The 20608-nt window shown below is 40.6% G+C and overlaps 1 protein-coding gene and 1 pseudogene across 1 annotated transcript in view; both read left to right on the top strand.

Moving 5' to 3' along the window:
• The window catches only part of LOC136833663 (2-oxoadipate dehydrogenase complex component E1), a 155795-nt gene that overhangs the window by 50243 nt on the left and 84944 nt on the right, over positions 1-20608 (top strand). The window contains exons 10-12 of the mRNA XM_067095831.1: positions 5873-6008; positions 8571-8702; positions 11052-11172. Of these exons, the coding sequence (XP_066951932.1) occupies positions 5873-6008; positions 8571-8702; positions 11052-11172 (389 nt within the window). The remainder of the gene's footprint in view (positions 1-5872; positions 6009-8570; positions 8703-11051; positions 11173-20608) is intronic.
• LOC136834008 (5S ribosomal RNA) lies at positions 16343-16461 on the top strand (annotated as a pseudogene).

Raw genomic sequence — 20608 nt, 5'->3', positions numbered from 1 at the left:
TGGTCCCTTGAAGTTATCGAGAGAGGATACAAGATCCCCTTTCTCGACTCACCACTTCTGTGCACGTCGCCCAGGGATCTGTCGTCCTCATTCCATCAAGAGAAGCAACAGATCCTTTTCGAGCTATTAGAGCAAATGCTCGAGAAAGAGCTGTGGAGCAAGTCCTGGAGCTGGACTCCCCAGGATTCTACAACCGACTGTTCCTAGTTCCAAAGCAGTCGGGAGGATTGAGACCAGTCCTTGATGTCAGTAGACTGAACCGCTTCATGGTGAAGGAGAAGTTCACGATGGAGACGTCCCAGTCTGTTTTAGGAGCATTAAGACCAGGAGATTCGATGGTCGCTCTGGACTTACAGGACGCTTACTTTCACGTTCCCATACATCCCCAGTCGAGGAAGTATTTGAGGTTTGTACTAGGGGGACGAGTGTTTCAATGCAGAGCTCTTTGCTTCGGGCTAAGCACAGCTCCCATGATCTTCACGATTATCATGAGAAATGTGGCGAGATGGCTTCACTTGGCGGGTATTCGTATCTCGCTTTACCTGGCCGATTGGCTCATCCGAGCCTCTTCACAGTCAAGGTGTCTGGAGGACCTGAATGCGAATTTAGAGTTGACAAAGTCCCTAGGACTTCTAGTGAACGAAGAAAAGTCCCATCAGATCCCGATGCAGTCCATCGTCTATCTGGGGATTCAGATGGATTCAGTGGCTTTTCAAGCTTTTCCATCCCAGGAACGTCAGTAGCAATGCTTAGAAAAGTCTCATCCTTCCCAGGAAGGAAATATGCTCAGTGAGGGAATGGACGAGTTTGCTGGGGACCATTTCCTCTCTGGAGAAGTTTGTTTCCCTGGGAAGACTTCATCTCAGGCCGCTCAGTTTTTCCTGGCGGAAAACTGATTAGACAAGGAGAATCTAGAGGAGACCCTGAAGATCTCTCCGTTTTCAAGATTCACCTGAGGTAGTGGCTCGACCCCTCGAGGTTGGCAGAAGGGGTTTCTCTATGCCTTCAGAGCCCCGACCTGGTGTTGTTTTCCTACGCTCCCAGGGAGGGATGGGGAGCAACACTAGGAGGGGAGAAAGTGTCAGGCACCTGGAGAGGGGAACAGGTGTCCTGGCACATCAATCTCAAGGAATTAGGGGCGATCCTGCTGGCCCTTCAATCCTTCGAGCCAAGTGTCAGGCCGAGTCGTACAAGTAAATTCAGACAACTCCACAGCCCTGGCATACCTCAAGAAACAGGAAGGAACTCGTTCCGGTCCCTGTTCGCCCTGGCGAAGGAGATCCTGCTTTGGGCCCATGCGCGGGGGATCACGATCCTTGCGAGGTTCGTTGCAGGAGTGGAGAATATCCGCGCGGACCTTCTCGGTCGACAGCGGCAGCTTCTACCGACCGAGTGGACCCTTCACGAGGAAGTATGTCAGGAGCTGTGGAGGTTATGGGGACGTCCCTTGGTAGATCTGCTCAGGCAGCCCCATTTCGAAAGGTACCTCAAAACTTCCCCGCTCTGAGTCTAACTGCATTCAGACTATCAGCCGACAACAAGGATCTTCACGATCTCTTGAGATCCTTTGAGACTGTCAAGGTACCTCATTCCAGGACGCCTCCCTGGAACCTGGATGTCGTCCTAAATTTTTTATGTCAAATACCTTGAGCCTCTTTCTTGAAGTCTCAAGAATGTGACAAGGAAGGTTTTTCCTAACTGCTCTGGCTACGGCAAAGAGAGTTAGTGAACTTCAGGCTATCAATAATCATGTAGGTTTTAGAGGCCATAATGCAGTATGTTCTCTAAGCCGTATGTTCTTGCTAAAACGAGAACCCGTCTACCCCTTGGCCCAGGACCTTCGAGATTAAGGGTATGACGGAAATTCTCGGACATGAACCAGAAAGAGTCATGTGTCCTGTCAGGGCTCTCAAATTTTATTTGCAGAAGACTCGAAAGTCGAGGTCCTTCGGACAGTCTGTGGTGCTCTGTCAAGAGGCCGGATTTGCCTCTTTCTAAGAATGCACTGGCGTTCTTTTTAGAAGCACCATTTTAGACGCACTTTCCGACGTTCAAGACAGTGACTTGAGTCTTTTGAAGTTAAGGCTCACGAAGTTAGAGCCATTGCAACCTCGGTGGCTTTCCAGAAGAACATGTCCCTTTGCGATCTTCTGGGTACCACCTTCTGGCGAAGCAATTCGGTGTTCGCTTCACATTACTTGCGGGACGTGAAGACGACATACGAAGACTGCTATTCGCTAGGACCATACGTTTCCGCACTCCAGATCGGCCCCTTAACACTTCTAGGCCTGGACCTCTGTCGGACTCCCAGGACCAGGGAGAGGGCAAGTCGAAAGCCACAGGAGGGTTACGGGGGCTTCCCACCGATCTGGCGTCCCTTCGGCAGGACCTGTTGTCGCTTCTGCAGACACAGTGTTGCGGGCAGAGAGCGATACTCATCCTATCCTTTAGAGGTTAGGAAGTATATTTTAATCTTGATTTTGTTTTTTTACGTCAGATCGGTCCCATAACGCTATTAGGCCTGGACCTCTGTCGGACTCCCAGGACCAGGGAGAGGGCATGTCGAAAAGCCGCAAGAGGGTTACGGGGCTTCCCGATCTGGCGTCCCTTTGGCAGGACCTGTTGACGCTCTAGGTCAGGTGGTTGGTCGTTGCTCCTTTTGCCCTCACAGTATGGCCTTATGATCTAGTCCCATTGTGGTCACGCCCCGTGGACAGATCATCTAGAACTCACCAGCTATATAGGTCACTACCTTGCTGGAGACTCTAAAGCAAAGCAGAAGCAGGCTTGGGTGACAGTAATCACGAAGTCAGCTATGCTAACATAGGCCTGGACCTCTGTCGGACTCCCAGGACCAGGGAGAGGGCATGTCGAAGCTGTAAGTTGGTTACGGGGACTTCCCACCGATCTGGCGTCCCTTGGCAGGTCCTGTTGATGCTCTCGGTCAGGTGGTTGGTCGTTGCTCCTTTTGCTCTCACAGTATGGTCTTATGATCTAGTCCCATTGTGGTCATGCCCCGTGGACAGATCATCTAGAACTCACCAGCTATATAGGTCACTACCTTGCTGGAGACTGTAGTAAAGCAGAAGCAGGCTTGGTGACTGTAATCACGAAGTCAGCTATGCTAACAAGTAAGGAACCAAGGTGTCAATCGCCTACATATATTTGTTTCCTAAATCCTATTCTGTCTCTTCCACCTCCAATGGTGGGATTCAGCTATATATATATCTGACAGGTAAGTTGCATGAACAAAATGATATTTTAATGATAAAAATAAAGTTTGTTCATACTTACCTAACAGATATATATAATCATAGTGCCCACCCTCCTCCCCTCAGGAGACAGTGGCACTAGAAAATCTGAATAGAAAATGGGAATGGTTCCTGATACCCGCCTCCCAGCGGCGGGGAATGGGTATTAACCACCTGGCCCCACTGCGTGTGCCGCGAGTTTTTGGAATTCTGTCGGACTTGGAGAATACAGCTATATATATATCTGCCAGGTAAGTATGAACAAACTTTATTTTATCATTAAAATATCATTTTTATAATAAAATAAGATTTTATATCATACTTACCTGTTGTTTACATATAAAACATTCCCACCCGCCTCTCCCAAGGGACAAGGGGACATAGAAAATATGATTAGTTGTTGATGGAAATGGATCCAGGTACCCGGTAGAGGCGGGGTAGTCGTATCACCTGACCATATATTAGCGGGACCGCCAGTTTTGAATTTTCTGTCGAGATCGAGAATTACAGCTATATGTAAACAACAGGTAAGTATGATATAAAATCTTATTTTATTATAAAATGTCATTTTCATTATGCTGTCTGTCCTTTTAGTCATCTTTTTTGGTCTTCCGGAGCCTTTTTTCCGTTGCAGTGCAGTTTCTAAGTCAGCCGTTTTGGCGCTGTTGCACCACATGGACACGGTACTTATGGCAATGCCCATCTCTTTTGCTATGGCTCTCATCGACTTCCCAGCTCTCCATAACATAACAATCTCAGTCTTCTTTTCAACTGATAAGGATTTTTTAGTGATAATTAATCATAAAGCGCACAAGAGTGCAGTTAGTTATAAATGATTTGTTTAACCAGACCTCTGAACTGGTTAAACAAATCATTTATAACTAACTGCACTCTTGTGCAAAGCGCTTTATGATTAATTATCACTAAACAAAATGTAGCAGTAACCAATTAGGAGGATATGCCTGGGGAAAATGAGTCAACATTCAAATCGTTTGCGAATTTTCAGACCCTGGATGTCTAGATAAGAGGCAGAGACGCTGCTGCCAGATTGTTGACACTGCCAAAGGTGCGATAGAATGAGGAAGTACGAACCGTTCATGGCAGGAATCCCAGAAGCTGTCCGACCGCATATTTCATCATTTTAAATGGGATGTTCGGAGTTTTTTTGCGGTGACTGTATGTACTAATATTTTACTTAGAAATAAGTAAGACAAGCACAGACTTGAGTGAGAGAAGCAGCAGTAGATGATTCAATGACCTTGTTAGTCATGAGGCCTTTTTTGCAAGGCTACCATATAAGATGTGATACACATTAATATAAATCTCTAAAATTGAATGATGACTTTTAAGTACAAATTTATTTGGGCTGGGAACTATGTGGAATAACTGGTAACTGTAAGATATCTAAAAAATATTCAAGGATAGCCTATATTATAAGGTCTTTGTTACTTATCAGGAAGCCAGACCTCCAAAGTGTCTGAAAAGTTGAGTTGCTGTTGTATAGAGGAATATTTATTTTGGATATAGTGGCCTTTAGGAGTTGTAATAGAGACAGGAATATGTTCAGTGGAATGTTAAACATGTGTTTTGAGAAGTATGGGGCAATCAGAATCATTGATGTGGAAAGGAAATCTATGTACTGTGTGTAATTATAATGACTGGTTAGGTTTATAAATAGTCCTGAAGTAAAGTTTTGATAAGTACATTTTTGCCTGTTCAGTGTTAATGTGGCAAGTAGTCTTAGTAAAAGAGAGGATTTAGGTTGAAATTTGTGAAATTAAAAGATGGGATTTACTGGGATGTGGAATGAATGGGAAAAAATGGAAGTGAATGTTATGACAAGTGAGATCAGAAAATAATTGGAAGTCAGCCAGTATGACTAATTGCAGAATAGAAGTAGAAGACCTTTATATGTTTTTGGGAGCATGTTTCATAGACCTTGGTGAAGTGAGGAGAAACCATGACCTAGAGAATGGAAGCTCTTCAGTGTTTTTGTGATGAAAAAGTAACAAAGATTATGAAAGTTGAAATTTATAATTTATGGAGGGTTTTTGTGGAAATTTGGTTGTCAAAACGACAGAAATTTTAAGGGGAGAAAGCTATTTGAAAGTTCCTTAGTATGTGAAGTAAGTAAGGATACAAGGGTTAGATAGGTAGGGACATGAAGTGGTTGTAAAAGTTATGTTCAGTACAAAGGCAGATGAAAGTATGTCACAGATTAGAAAGGAGGAGAACGATGATAGATTAGTGAAAAGAGACTTATGTGAAAGCCTCGAGAAGAAGTAGGAGAGGGAGAACTAGGGATTGCCTGGTTGATTGTGTAGCAGAATTTTTGGAACTGAGTTAGCTTTAATATCAATGAGCACTTTGAGCTTTCAAGATTAATGTTAATGGTATATGTGAAGTGGGTTGACATTCTGATAAGGATTTTCTGCAAGTCTCTGAAGTGGTTATTGAAGTGTGGCTGCCTTCACAATTGTCATCCCTGATACATTAGTTATGCATTAAATATGGCTTTGAATGCTATTTTGTTTTCCTTGAGAGAGCTTTGCTTGAGAAAAAAAAGTTTCCCTACCTCCCTTTCATCATTATGACTAACCCTGCTACTTCTCTTTAAACAGGAGTGTTCCAGATACTTATGCAGATAATTTAGTGTCAAGAGGGATTTTGTCTGCAGAGGAGGTGAAAAAAATTACTGCCAGTCATACTGCATTTTTGACTGATCAGTTCAAGTTGGTGAACTCCTATGTCCCCAAAGTATGTAAATTTATTAATGTTTTATATTTTTATCATTATATATAATGTTGTATATTAAGTTTATGTTTGGTAGTGATTTGCCAGTTCTTGAAAGAAAGCATTTATAATTACATTTTATGTAGGGTTGCTCACACTAATACTGTACATACTATAAATTTAAAATCATTTTGAGATGGCAGTCTGTGGAGAACTCATTATGTGACTAACAGCTAGCCAGTACCTTCCCTTCAGTCTGTGTTAATCTCATGGTAATTTGCTTTTCTAAATAGTTCTACATTTCACTTTTTGCTTAACTTGCTTTTTTTCCTTACACAGTGTTTGTAAATGATGGTTACCGTGTGATCTTTATTATTTGAAAAAGGTGTATTTTGCAAGTATTTTTGACATAACTCATTCAGTTTTGAGTCATATGGTGTGAGTTTTAGTTGCTACTTTGTCTTGGTTTCCACTTGCTGTTCTAGGAGGAGATTATGTTGTACCTCACATTTTTTTGTAAGATTCTTTTGATTGTTTATAGCACTTAGTAACATCTATTTGTGAAAGGGCATTTGGAAATAGGCTGTGTATAGAAAATGAATCCCTTGCAACTTTACTTTTGCCTTTGAAATGTATATTTTCATAAAAGAAAAAAACCTTTGTTAGGAATACCTTTAACTAAGTATGGATTAAGTTAGATATTATTCCAGTCTGTTTTCGCTATAAGAATACATTTCAGGTATTATTTTACCATAATATTATATTTACAGTGGTTTAATATATGCTGGTAGTGTGGCTTCTAAATTTAAATGGAGTAACTCTCAACTTCAATGGCTTGAATAACTGAGTAATTGAATTAAATGATTACTTTTTACAGTATGTAGAATTTTTGTGTGTAAATTCTTTGCTTTTGATTCGTGCTTTTGTATGTACTCTACAGTTACTGCTTTGTTGCAGGTAAATTTAGCAATTTTTACTTGTTCAGCTTTCTTGCCAGTTTGTTTTTCATTAACAGTGAGAAACAAACATTCTTAGAAAAGGAGATAACCATTTTTATTACTTTAATCCTTCCTAACTTCCCTGTACTTAGTCTGCCATCCTGCTGTTCGTCAGTGTCATATGTTTTTGGATATATTGACCAGGAGCTGGTTTTGTTGCCCCTGCTCTGCATGCATTTACCCTCCCACTTTATGGTGAAATAGAAACAGGAGTCCCCATCATGTTATCCATGTCACCATACCTTTTTTCCTGCATAAACTTATTCATGGTTAGGCCTTTTTTTCTCATATTGAGATTGTTTTTGCATTAAGTGCCCTTCAGAGGGCTTTGCCTGTACTTTAATTAAGTCAGAGGAATTATCTTTTGCTTATTTGCAAATGGTTGTAGTAAAGCCACATCAAATGAGAACATCAGTTTAGTTCCACAAAGTCACCATAAATTTAAATTAAGCCCTCAGATTAGAAGAAAAACTTTTAGTTATTGCCTGACTCCTAAGTAACTTTTCAGTTTTGGGGAGTAATGAATTTTTATAGTATATGAACATAAGTTTTTTCCCAAAGTATAGACCATTGTTATACAAGAAGGGCTCTTCTGCTTTGCCACTGGATGATTCTTACATCCAGCCCTGAATTCAAAATAAAAGACTGAATTGTTTTGACAATAGAGATCACATAAAAAAGTAACATACTGTAATTGTTTTGACAATAGAGATCACATAAAAAGTAACATATGTCGGTAACTATTGTTTTGACTGTGCTTAGCTTCAAGTATGCTTTTTCTCTCTTACATGACAAAGAAGGCTGTTTCAAAGGAGTGTATTGGAAAAAGACAAACATTTTTTTTCATAATTTATATAAATTCTATTGAACCTGGTTACATAAACCGAATAATTTATGTCAGTAATGGAAAGCAAGACTAAGAGTTCTTGCAATTTGATTTATGACATTCACTTTCCTAAGTGTACTATTTGTGGTTTAAATGTGTAATCGTGAATCCCATAAGGCTTGAAAAAGATTTTTAGTTACTTTATTAAGAATTGGATTTCAAATGTTACAGACTTCATGTGGTTCGTATGAGTGGCTTCCAATCCTGATAAATTTGTATTAAATGTTACCCCTTATGGATTGCTCTATCACCATCTTTAACAAAATATTACTTGAAAAAAAATCTCAGGAATTAGGAAATTTGCTCCATGTCATAACAGTCTGAATAATAATGTTGAATATAATCTAGATTAATATTAATAATAACTAATGTCTTAGTTCTATGATATTTTTATCCTGATCCTGTTACTCTTTCTGTTATGGGTAATTAACAACCGAAAATTCAAAATGTTTTGTTGAATTTACCATTTCACTTCACCCTCAGTGGTAATTTATCTAATAACAAATGTGATTGTGTACTAGGAACTTTATAATTCATATATTGTATATCTGGCAATGTCTTTAAATTTACATTTTGGGCTGATTCTATCTTGAAATTGGATGATGTATGCCCTTGCTATTTTATGCATGGTTTTCCTTTTATTCTTTTTCCTGTCAGACAGCTTTTTGATGTTTCTAAGGATTTATTTTTTGTACATTTCAGGTACCTCATTTTGAAAAGCAGTGGTCCGGATTTGTTCAGGCTCCGTCAGCTGTTGAAGTATGGGACACTGGAGTAGACATATCTCTTTTAAAATATTTGGGTGCTAAGTCCGTCAGTGTTCCCTCCGATTTTGTGAGTACTGCACATAATATTGCACAACTGTTTATCTGATAAGTTTGATATTGACATACGCATTCTTTAATACAAACCTAATGTTTTTGTCTGGTTTATTTTCCAGTAGCAAGGAAATAAACCTCAGATTCATGTAGGTTAGTGGTTCTCAAATTTTTTCGTATCATTACCCCCACAGTGGTGTGATAGATCACCATTACCCCTACCCCATTCTTTTTCATTTATGTGAAGTTATGATATAAAGGAAGGAAAAATATTGGAATGCTTAATTTCTAATGCATTTTATATGCAAGAAATTAATTTTACTTTTGACTCAAGTCTTAAGAAATAAAGAATTTAGAGTTTAGAGTTACTTCTGTATTATTTATTAATTAATATATTTATTTATTCATTTATTTATTATTATTATTATTTATAAATTTACTGAATTTTACTCCAAAGAACTGTTATTTTTAGAAAGTGCCTTGTTACCCCAGAAACTGCTTCAGTGCCCCATGGGGGTAATACCCCAGTTTGAGAATCACTGAGATTGTAGAGTGCTGATGTGAAAGCAGCACTGCTTACAGAGTGAGAATTAGCCATTTACATGATGTTGGGAGAAAAAATGCCATTATGCTCATGGTAGTTTGTTATTCTGCCAGTTTCTTTCTAACAGGCTTTGGCAGTAATTTGTCGTTGTGGATAATAATTATCAACAAATTATTGGTAATCATTCACCTGACTTCAAATTTTAGTGAGGAATTATAGTTGGATTTTTTGTTTCAATCTCACTGTGTATTCACCATGCTGTGTTCAGCATCATTAGGTTTTGATACATAGAGGTTATGCTTTTCAGATTAATGTATAGGAAGTTCTGTGAGGGGGAAAGTTAAGGTTTGCTAATGGCTAAGAGCCAGTGGTTGCAAAATTGAGAAGCTTGCTCAGAACCTTAAACAAATCCTTACTATTCTTGAAACTTGTTAAATGTTAAACAAAGACCAGTAGAGAACATAATACTCTAAGAGGTTAAAAGGGCCCATCATTAAGATATAAAATGGAGAAGGCCTGGGACCATCCAGAATATGAGTGACTTAAGTTAATAAAAGTAGCAGGGGACCCAGTCATGCAAAAACCAGATGAAGAAGAGAAGATAGGACTAAAAGAATGAGAAAAGAATCTATATAGTAATGATATAGAAAGTAAAATGGGATGCACTGCACTTAAAGCCTTTGGTAATGGCGCATATACTTTTCCCCACAGTCCTGTTGGTTCTGCATACCCTCCAAGATGAGAAAATAATATTCATCTGTTTTTCAGGTCTTCCCTATTGTCATCATTGCTAATAGTTCTCTTTTACTAACAGTTTGAAACTGTAGTTTGCAGTATTAAATGAGAAAGCAGAAGACATACCAAACAAAAGCTCCATAAAGGTGGTAATGCAATCAGTACACCTCACTTGGTGCACTGTAGGCATTGCTAAAGGTTGTTTGCAGCATCCTTTAAGCCCCTAGGTGCACCCACTTTTTAGGCCTTCATGTTACCTCCATTCCCACTTCCTTTCTTCCGTCTTTCAATCTCCAACCACTCCACTTCTCTCTTTTCACTGTTGTAAGTGCTGAATGACTGACAGTGTTCCGCTGCTTGGCTTTGTAGCCAAATTTTTATGAATCAGATCATAGATTAGATTAAGCTGACCCTGTCAGGATTGATTTTGACTGCTAAAACTGGCATCACAATACCTAGATTATTGATGCTGACCCTGTCAGGACAGAGACTGTGGACATGGAGAAGGCTTCCTGTAAATCAAGTGTGAAACTCTCTTGAAAGTAAAGTGAAAATAAACTGATGGGAAAAAACTGGAGCTGGAACCCATCTGTTGAATTTGCATTTTGCATTTCAGCAAGCCACTGAAGGTTGTGTGCATCTATGTTAGCATTCTCTCAGCACGTTACCTTAGCTCCGTGTGGGTAGCTGAACTTTCAACTGAATATGCAGTTAATTGTGATTAAAGTCTTATTTTTTGCTCAGTTCTTTGACTTATACCACTTATAGTTGTAACCAACATATGTAAAACTTTTTGTTTACTGTGAAATATTTAAACTTCAAGAAAATGTTTGCTATATTAAATACTTTTTTATATGGGTTTTAGAATGCAGTTATGGAGTGTCAGCTATAGAATGGAGTTCTTTAATTTAAATATTAGTATTATAGCTTAGTTTTATCTTTCTAATTTCATTTGAGGTTTAAAATTTGCTTTTTTCTCAGAACTTTCTGACAATTGACACTGCAAAATACTTAATATGATTTCTTGATTTTTTATTTCCTGAGAAACTGTTCATGAAAGTAAACTTATTTTCATGGTATTTGCAGGCAGTTCATCCCCACCTGAAGAAAACACACATTGAAGCCCGCTTAAAAAAATTATCTGAAGGTGTTAGTCTAGACTGGGCAACTGCAGAAGCCTTGGCAATGGCTTCATTAATACATGAAGGTAAGTTTTTGATTTTTCTGAAGGACATAGGTCATGTTGCCTCAAAATACAAAGTGTTGGTTTATGCCTTTTGTAACTTGTCTTTCTTGTAGGTATTCACCTTATAGTATGCCTCTCAGTGAACACTATAGATGATAAGAGAAGTTTGTAGCTCTGTCCTTTTGGCCCCTTATCCATTCTTTTTTACATTTTTTTACTTTTCATCTCTCCTCTTTTGTTTCTTTCTACTTAGGTTTCCAATTTCTCATTCAAGTCTTGGAGGTTGTGATGTTGTCAAACAATTTTGTCTTGCAAAGTTTATCCCTTAATCCCTTACAAGATTAACCCGAGATATATCGTTATCAGTGTGCTAAAAATTTTGGACTTACCACGAGATATCTCGTTGAAAAGTTAAACGTGAATATTGGGCTAATCTGAGAATTCTCGTGGCTCAGTATTGTTACAGCAGGCTTCTCCGAGATATCTCGTCCTATATCATACGTTTGGCAGTGGTATTTGCTGCTGGAAGTCGTGAGTTACCAACGATAATTTTCTGTATTTTTTTCGCAGGCAGACGGCGTCATTAGTAGCACTTCAGCTGCCATCTTTGACCTTTTGTTTTTGCGTATTTTTGCCTAATTAGGTAAGTTTGGTTTTTTCATTATTTGTCATCTTAGACTGATTATATGTTATATTATTGATTCATCGTGTTGCTGTTGTGTCTTTTGTTAGCTAAATCATCCATGAGTATTTTGTGGTATATAGAGTACCTGGTGATCTTGAGAGGTTGTTCGTTCGTATGTACGTATTTTATATCGTATTTTCGCCTGTTCTAAGTAAATGTGGTTGTTTATTTGTCATCTAAGACTGTTTATATGTTATATTATTGACTTATTGTGATGATTTCGTGTCTTTTGTTAGTCTCTTGACCATTTTGTGATACGTCAAGTATAATTTTTCCGAGGATTTTTTTTTCCTTTTTTTCACGATGAGGCACGCACTATTTTACTAGCTCTCCAGTGGTGACTTTTAGAATCTTCTGTATTTCTTCATTTTCACATTTTAGGTAAGTTTCATTGTTCTTTTTTTATTTTAGACTGTTTATATGATATATTGTCATGAGTAATTTGTTAGTATCTTGACTATTTATTTATTATTCTAGCCTTTTATTTATTTTTATTTTAGCCCAGTTATGGCAAATTACCATGACAACAGTGATACTGAGGAATCATTTACAGAGCTTGAAAGTTCTGGCTCAGAAGGCGACGATTCAAGCTTGGATGATTCCAGTGACGATGACAGCGATACCAATACAGATACAGATACGGTAATGGATGAAACACTATGGAGGAGAATCGCAGATTCTACTGCCCTCCACCCCCCTCGATTTCCATTCACAGGGACAACAGGTCTCAATATCCCAGGAATATTGAAAGTATGTCGCCTTTAGATTTTTCCATGTATTTTTGATGACGAACTGATTGAACTTATTTGCACTGAAACCAATAGATTTGCTGAGCAATGCAATGCAGACCCAAATACGTGGCATCCTGTAACTCCACCTGAACTCAGAGTTTTCTTAGCACTAAATACTTTGAAAGGAATTGTGAAGAAGCCTGAAGAATCCTTGTATTGGTCTAAAAATCCACTTCTTAGAACCCCAATTTTTGCTGAAACTATGCCTTTCAAAAGATACAAGAAAATCAGGCAGTACCTGCATTTTTCTGATAATGAAGCATACTGATGCAAATTAGCATCCTAATCCCAAACTGAATAAGATATATCCTATTTATGTGCACTTAGAAAATAAATTTAGAACTGTCTACACCCCACAAAGAGATATTTCAATTGATGGGAGTCTCTTGCTATATAAAGGAAGATTGGGATGGGTACAATATATCCCATTGAAGAGATCAAGATTCGCATAAAGTTCTTTATGTTATGTGAAGCCAGTACAGGATATGTGTGGGAGTTTTTATTTATGTAGGTAAAGGAACACAATTCGACCAGGATTTCAATGAATTGCCCAAATCCCCACAGGTTGTAATGACTTTATTGAAACCTCTTTTGAATAAAGGCTATTGCCTTACAATAGACAATTATTACACCAGTCCTGAGTTAGTGGATATTCTAGTAAAATGTAGAACAGATTGCTATGGCACTGTTAGAATAAATCGAAAAGACCTGCCAGTTTCATTGAAAACTGATAAGTTGAAGAAGGGGGAAATGTCTGCTTATCGTAGAGGTAAAGTTATGGCCATGAGATGGAAGGATAAAAAAGATGTTGTTCTACTCTTGGAACAGTTCACAATAGTGATGAAGTTGAAATTATAAGCAGTAGGAGAGGTATTTTGTGTTTTGAAGCCCAAAGTTGTAGTAGACTATAACCACACAATGGGTGGTGTGGATAAGTTGGATCAAAACTTGGCAAATTATCCTGTTCCCAGGAAAAGAACAAAAAATATTACAAAAAGTTTTCTTCCATCATCTAGATCTAGCCCTTTGGAATGCATATCAGTGTTTCAAGATGAGTAATGAAAATTGCTGTTCATCTCTCAAATTCAGGTTTGAAATAATTGATTCAACTCTGAAGAAGTATCATGCTGAAATCCCTCAAACAAGACCAGGTAGACCATCTATTTCAGCGAATCCTACCCGCTATTCAGGAAGGCATTTTCCAATTGACATTCCTCCTACACCCAAAAAGAAATTTCCTACAAGGCAATGTGTTTGCTCTAAGAAAAGGGATAATATTGGAAAACCGATCAGACGAGAGTCTCGCTACATGTGTGAGATATGTGAAGTTAGTGTGTGTATAACCCCCTGCTTCAAATCATACCACACAAAATGATTGGGAAATACACTGGTTTATGTGAAGTGAATTTTTTTTTTTTTTTTTGTTTACCCAAATGAAGAGAAATATATGATTTTGTTTATTCTAATGGTGAAATTTTTTTATTCAAATGAAATGAAAAATACTTTTGTTTATCAAAATGAAGTGGAAAAATAAAAAGTTATCAAGCATAGTTATCAAGCATCAATATGTTTTTATCCAATTCCTATTATCAAAATTACTAAAACGAAGCATCACGAGATATCTCGTGATAGAACAAAATGATTATAATTTATACGAGATAACTGTCGTTATTGGCCATAAAAGGTCTCAAGTGGAGTTTCTAAAAATTACAATTTTACACAAATAATAACAATTTTCTGTTGAAATCAAATTAGAATAGAGTCTAAACAAGTTATATTTTAATTTAATTCAATAAAACAATTAGATTCTTTTTGAAACATTATGTTGAAAAAATAAGTCTTTTAAGGGGTTAAGGTTGTTAAGAAAATAAAAAGAAAATAATCATAAGTATTTTAAAATCAGGTAGCATTAGGTTGACATCAGGAAAGCATTGGAGAATTGTGTAATTACATCTAGCCCAAAAGTAGGTGTAATTCCATGGGAAGTATCACTAAACCAGTTCTAAATCGAGAATAAAAGACTTTTGCCCATTTTTCCTTATATTTTGTTGATTTGCAATGACATACATAATAGCAGTAAAGTTGTTTTTATGACACTTAAAAGGCCAGTGATGCTGGACTTCAGGGAGTTCGTATACATAAGCAGCTGATGGTAATAACAGTAAAGTTAAACAGGGAAGTATTGCTTTTTTCTGTGTATTTATATTATAAGTTTTATTTATTTCAACATAGACCCATTACTTACAATTAGCTTATTTGTGTGCCATGAAATCATCCTAGGAAGTTTGTGTATATTTGGTAAATTTTTGTCATTTTGGTGTTGTTGAGTTCTAGCTAGTTAGTCAATATCTTCTCTAACCTTAGCTTTTGTTTTCTGGATCAGGTCACCTAATAAGACGCAGTTTGCCTTGAGTAAGTTTTACTCTTCCCTCTACTGTTTGCTGTGTTGGTATGCTTGCTGAATTACTTATTCTCAGGTAGTGGACACCAGGTCTAGCCACAACTTTTTCATTTCAACCATGAATCTTACATGAATTTTAACATTCTATTTTGGTCATATCCTTCAAAATCTCATCCAGTCTCTTAGCAGTCCCCATGTTTAAATTCATCATTTAGTTTTGGTGCTGCTTTCTCTGAACATACCTCCTGTGCTGTATATCTCTGAGGTATAAAAATTGTTTCATTATTATTATTATTGATATTCAGCTTAAGCAAATGTTCATGTGAAACAAGCATAAAAGTCCATTAACTTGCCAAGCAAGCTTCTACAAAGTAGCATGTCCATTTAGAGAAAGAGGAAATAGATGAAAATAATAAGTAAGTAAAAAGAAATGAACATGAAAATAAATTTTGCTCATGCGACTTACCTGTCAGATATATATATAGCTGTATTCTCCGAAGTCCGACAGAATTCCAAAAATCTCGCGGCACATGCAGTGGGGCCAGGTGGTTAGTACCCATTCCCGCCGCTGGGAGGCGGGTATCAGGAACCATTCCCATTTTCTATTCAGATTTTCTCTGTCGCCGGTACTGTCAACATCTGTTTTCAGTACCTCCGTCTTTGGATTTCGTAAACTCGTTATTTTCCACTTAAGTATTCTATTGACTACCAGGTGTTAGCCGGTTTTTCTTAAGGACTTGTTTGGCGACAAGTTCAAACCCTCGGCCCCTCTCTGTCCTCCTTCGCAGTTTGCTTCGTCCTAGACGAGGAGAGCGCCGGGGTTTGTCAAGATGACTTCGTCTCTGGCGACGAAGAAGGCCTTCAAGAAGGTTAACACCTGGATGAAGGAAAGGAAGACCCAAGGCAAGACTTCTTTTGCCCTGCCTCCATCCAAGCTGAGCGGCAAGGCAGGTATGTGGTACGAGACCGGAGAGGACGTCGGCTCAAGAGTTCCTTCGTCATCCCAGGGAGACTTCGCTAGCTTGGTCGACGCGCCTAGAAGGTCCCTCCTGTCGGCTGCCAAAGTGTCCTGGACTATGTCGAACGGATCACCATTTGAAAGGACTGTTTCGAACCATGGAGGTCTTCAATTTCCTGGACTGGTGTTTGGGGGCTCTAGACGTCAGGATTAGGAGTCCCGACTCGATCAGCCTGGGGGAGCTGTCCAGCGTGTTGAACTGCATGGACAAGGCAGTCAGGGATGGCTCGGAGGAACTGGCTTCCCTCTTTTGTACGGGCCTCTTGAAGAAGAGGGCCTTGTACTGTAACTTTACAGCCTACGGCCCTACCACGTTGGATGCACCGCTTCTCGTCCGATCAGCGAAGTTAAGCAACGTTGGGTCTGGTCAGTACTTGGATGGGTGACTGCCTGGGAACACCAAAGTCAGTTTCTCCGTCGCAGAGGGCAGAATTGCTGTTCTCCCCGTTTTCGAGCCATCTCTTCCCCCAGTCCTTGATCAAGGATCTCTCCTCCATCTTGAAGGAGAAGGCCACTCAAGACCTCTTGGCCCACTCGTCCAAGACGCCCTCAGCTGTCCCTTTGATGTCGTTGTCGGGTCAGACCTCCAGGAAGAAGAAGCCCTTTCGTGGGGGAGCTTCTTCCTCGAGATCTTCTCCCGGGTGAGGTCTTTCCAGAGGCGGAGCCCCGCCTAAATCTAGGGCAAGAAGTGACTTGCAGCGCCTCCAGACACCTGTAGGAGCCAGGCTTCTTTCGTTTGCGAGCCTGGAGAGCAAGAGGGGCAGACACCTGGTCCCTTGAAGTTATTGAGAGGGATACAAGATCCCTTTCTCGATTCACCACTTCTGTGCATCGCCGCCCAGGGATCTGTCGTCCTCATTCCATCAAGAGAAGCAACAGATCCTTTTCGAGCTATTAGAGCAGATGCTCGAGAAAGAGCTGTGGAGCAAGTCCTGGAGCTGGACTCCCCAGGATTCTACAACCGACTGTTCCTAATTCCGAAGCAGTCGGGAGGATTGAGACCAGTCCTAGATGTCAGCAGACTGAACCGCTTCATGGTGAAGGTGAAGTTCACGATGGAGACGTCCCAGTCTGTTTTAAGAGCATTAAGACCAGGAGATTCGATGGTCGCTCTGGACTTACAGGACGCTTACTTTCACGTTCCCATACATCCCCAGTCGAGGAAGTACCTGAGGTTTGTACTCGGGGGACGAGTGTTTCAATTCAGAGCTCTTTGCTTCGGGCTAAGCACAGCTCCCATGATCTTCACGATTATCATGAGAATGTGGCGAGATGGCTTCACTTGGCGGGTATTCGTATCTCGCTTTACCTGGCCGATTGGCTCATCCGAGCCTCTTCACAGTCAAAGTGTCTGGAGGACCTGAATGCGAATTTAGAGTTGACAAAGTCCCTAGGACTTCTAGTGAATGAAGAAAAGTCCCATCTGGGGATTCAGATGGATTCAGTGGCTTTTCAAGCTTTTCCATCCCAGGAACGTCAGCAGCAATGCTTAGAAAAAGTCTCATCCTTCCTAGGGAAGGAAATATGCTTGGTGAGGGAATGGATGAGTTTGCTGGGGACCATTTCCTCTCTGGAGAAGTTTGTTTCCCTGGGAAGACTTTATCTCAGGCCGCTCCAGTTTTTCCTGGCGGAAAACTGAATAGACAAGGAGAATCTAGAGGAGACCCTGAAGATTTCTCCCGTTTTCAAGATTCACCTGAGGTAGTGGCTCGACCCCTCGAGGTTGGCAGAAGGGGTTTCTCTACGCCTTCAGAGCCCCGACCTAGTGTTGTTTTCCTACGCGCCCAGGGAGGGATGGGGAGCAACACTAGGAGGGGAGGAAGTGTCAGGCACCTGGAGAGGGGAACAGGTGTCCTGGCACATCAATCTCAAGGAATTAGGGGCGATCCTGCTGGCCCTTCAATCCTTCGAGCCAAGTGTCAGGCCGAGTCGTACAAGTAATTTCAGACAACTCCACAGCCCTGGCATACCTCAAGAAACAGGGAGGAACTGGTTTCCCGGTCCCTGTTCGCCTGGCGAAGGAAATCCTGCTTTGGGCCCATGCGCGCCGGATCACGATCCTTGCGAGGTTCGTTGCAGGAGTGGAGAATATCCGCGTGGACCTTCTCGTCGACAGCGTCAGCTTCTACCGACTGAGTGGACCCTTTACGAGGAAGTATGTCAGGAGCTGTGGAGGTTATGGGGACGTCCCTTGGCAGATCTGCTCAGGCAGCCCCATTTCGAAAGGTACCTCAAAACTTCCCGCTCTGAGTCTAACTGCATTCAGTCTATCAGCCGACAACAAGGATCTTCACGATCTCTTGAGATCCTTTGAGACTGTCAAGGTACCTCATTCAGGACGCCTCCTGGAATCTGGATGTCATTCTAAAAATTTTTATGTCAAATACCTTCGAGCCTCTTTCTTCGTTCTCTCAAGAATGTGACAAGGACGGTTATTTTCCTAACTGCTCTGGCTACGGCGAAGAGAGTTAGTGAACTTCAGGCTATCAATTATCATGTAGGTTTTAGAGACCATAATGCAGTATGTTCTCTAAGCCCTATGTTCTTGCTAAAAACGAGAACCCGTCTACCCCTTGGCCCAGGACCTTCGAGATTAAGGGTATGACGGAAATTCTCGGACAAGAACCAGAAAGAGTCCTTTGTCATGTCAGGGCTCTCAAATTTTATTTGCAGAAGACTCAGGAAAGTCGAGTCCTTCGGACAGTCTGTGGTGCTCTGTCAAGAAGCCGGATTTGCCTCTTTCTAAGAATGCACTGGCGTTCTTTTTAGTAGCACCATTTAGATGCACTTTCCGACGTTCAAGACAGTGACTTGAGTCTTTTGAAAGTTAAGGCTCACGGTTAGAGCCATTGCAACCTCGGTGGCTTTCAGAAGAACATGTCCCTTAGCGATCTTCTGGGTACCACCTTCTGATGTGAGAGGTTTCGGTGTTAAATTTCACATTACTTGCAGGACGTGAAGACGACATACGAAGACTGCTATTCGCTAGGACCATACGTTTCCGCACTCCAGATCGGCCCCATAACACTTCTAGGCCTGGACCTCTGTCGGACTCCCAGGACCAGGGAGAGGGCAAGTCGAAAGCCGCAAGAGGGTTACGGGGGCTTCCCACCGATCTGGCGTCCCTTCGGCAGGACCTGTTGTCGCTTCTGCAGACACAGTGTTGCGGGCAGAGAGCGATACTCATCCTATCCTTTAGAGGTTAGGAAGTATATTTTAATCTTGATTTTGTTTTTTTTTTTTACGTCAGATCGGTCCCATAACGCTTCTAGGCCTGGACCTCTGTCGGACTCCCAGGACCAGGGAGAGGGCATGTCGAAAGCCGCAAGAGGGTTACGGGGGCTTCCCCCGATCTGGCGTCCCTTCGGCAGGACCTGTTGACGCTCTCGGTCAGGTGGTTGGTCTTTGCTCCTTTTGCCCTCACAGTATGGCCTTATGATCTAGTCCCATTGTGGTCACGCCCCCGTGGACAGATCATCTAGAACTCACCAGCTATATAGGTCACTACCTTGCTGGAGACTCTAGTAAAGCAGAAGCAGGCTTGGGTGACAGTAATCACGAAGTCAGCTATGCTAACATAGGCCTGGACCTCTGTCGGACTCCCAGGACCAGGGAGAGGGCATGTCGAAAGCTGTGTTGGTTACGGGGCTTCCACCGATCTGGCGTCCCTTCGGCAGGTCCTGTTGACGCTTCGGTCAGGTGGTTGGTCGTTGCTCCTTTTGCTCACAGTATGGTCTTATGGTCTAGTCCCATTGTGGTCACGCCCCGTGGACAGATCATCTAGAACTCACCAGCTATATAGGTCACTACCTTGCTGGAGACTCTAGTAAAGCAGAAGCAGGCTTGGGTGACAGTAATCACGAAGTCAGCTATGCTAACAAGTAAGGAACCAAGGCGTCAATCGCCTACATATATTTGTTTCCTAAATCCTATTCTGTCTCTTCCCACCTCCAATGGTGGGATTCAGCTATATATATATATCTGACAGGTAAGTCGCATGAAAAAATATTTTAATGATAAAATAAAGTTTGTTCATACTTACCTGGCAGATATATATAATCATAGTGCCCACCCTCCTCCCCTCAGGAGACAGTGGCACTAGAAAATCTGAATAGAAAATGGGAATGGTTCTGATACCCGCCTCCCAGCGGCGGGAATGGGTACTAACCACCTGGCCCCACCGCGTGTGCCAGAGATTTTGGAATTCTGTCGGACTTCGGAGAATACAGCTATATATATATCTGCCAGGTAAGTATGAACAAACTTTATTTTATCATTAAAATATCATATTTACATTGAGAACACTATATCAGGAAACCTTAGGCATTGGTGTGTAATTTCTTTATAATTACCAAAAATTCCCAAATGGCTAAGCAGGCTTCATAAAGAACAGAATGCCTAGTGTTAAAAAAGTCACAAATAAAAATAGACTGATGTGTGGATAAAAAATAAACAAGTTAGTGAAATGATTCAGTGCTGGTGTAGAGTTTGTCTTCGTCACTTTAAATTCAGATATTTTATTTATTGTTCTTAAATTCAGATGATTTATTTATTATTCAAGT

This window comes from Macrobrachium rosenbergii, chromosome 52 (genome assembly GCF_040412425.1).
Source record: "Macrobrachium rosenbergii isolate ZJJX-2024 chromosome 52, ASM4041242v1, whole genome shotgun sequence".
Classification (NCBI taxonomy): domain Eukaryota; kingdom Metazoa; phylum Arthropoda; class Malacostraca; order Decapoda; family Palaemonidae; genus Macrobrachium; species Macrobrachium rosenbergii.
This window is presented reverse-complemented; position numbering and strand designations above follow the sequence as displayed.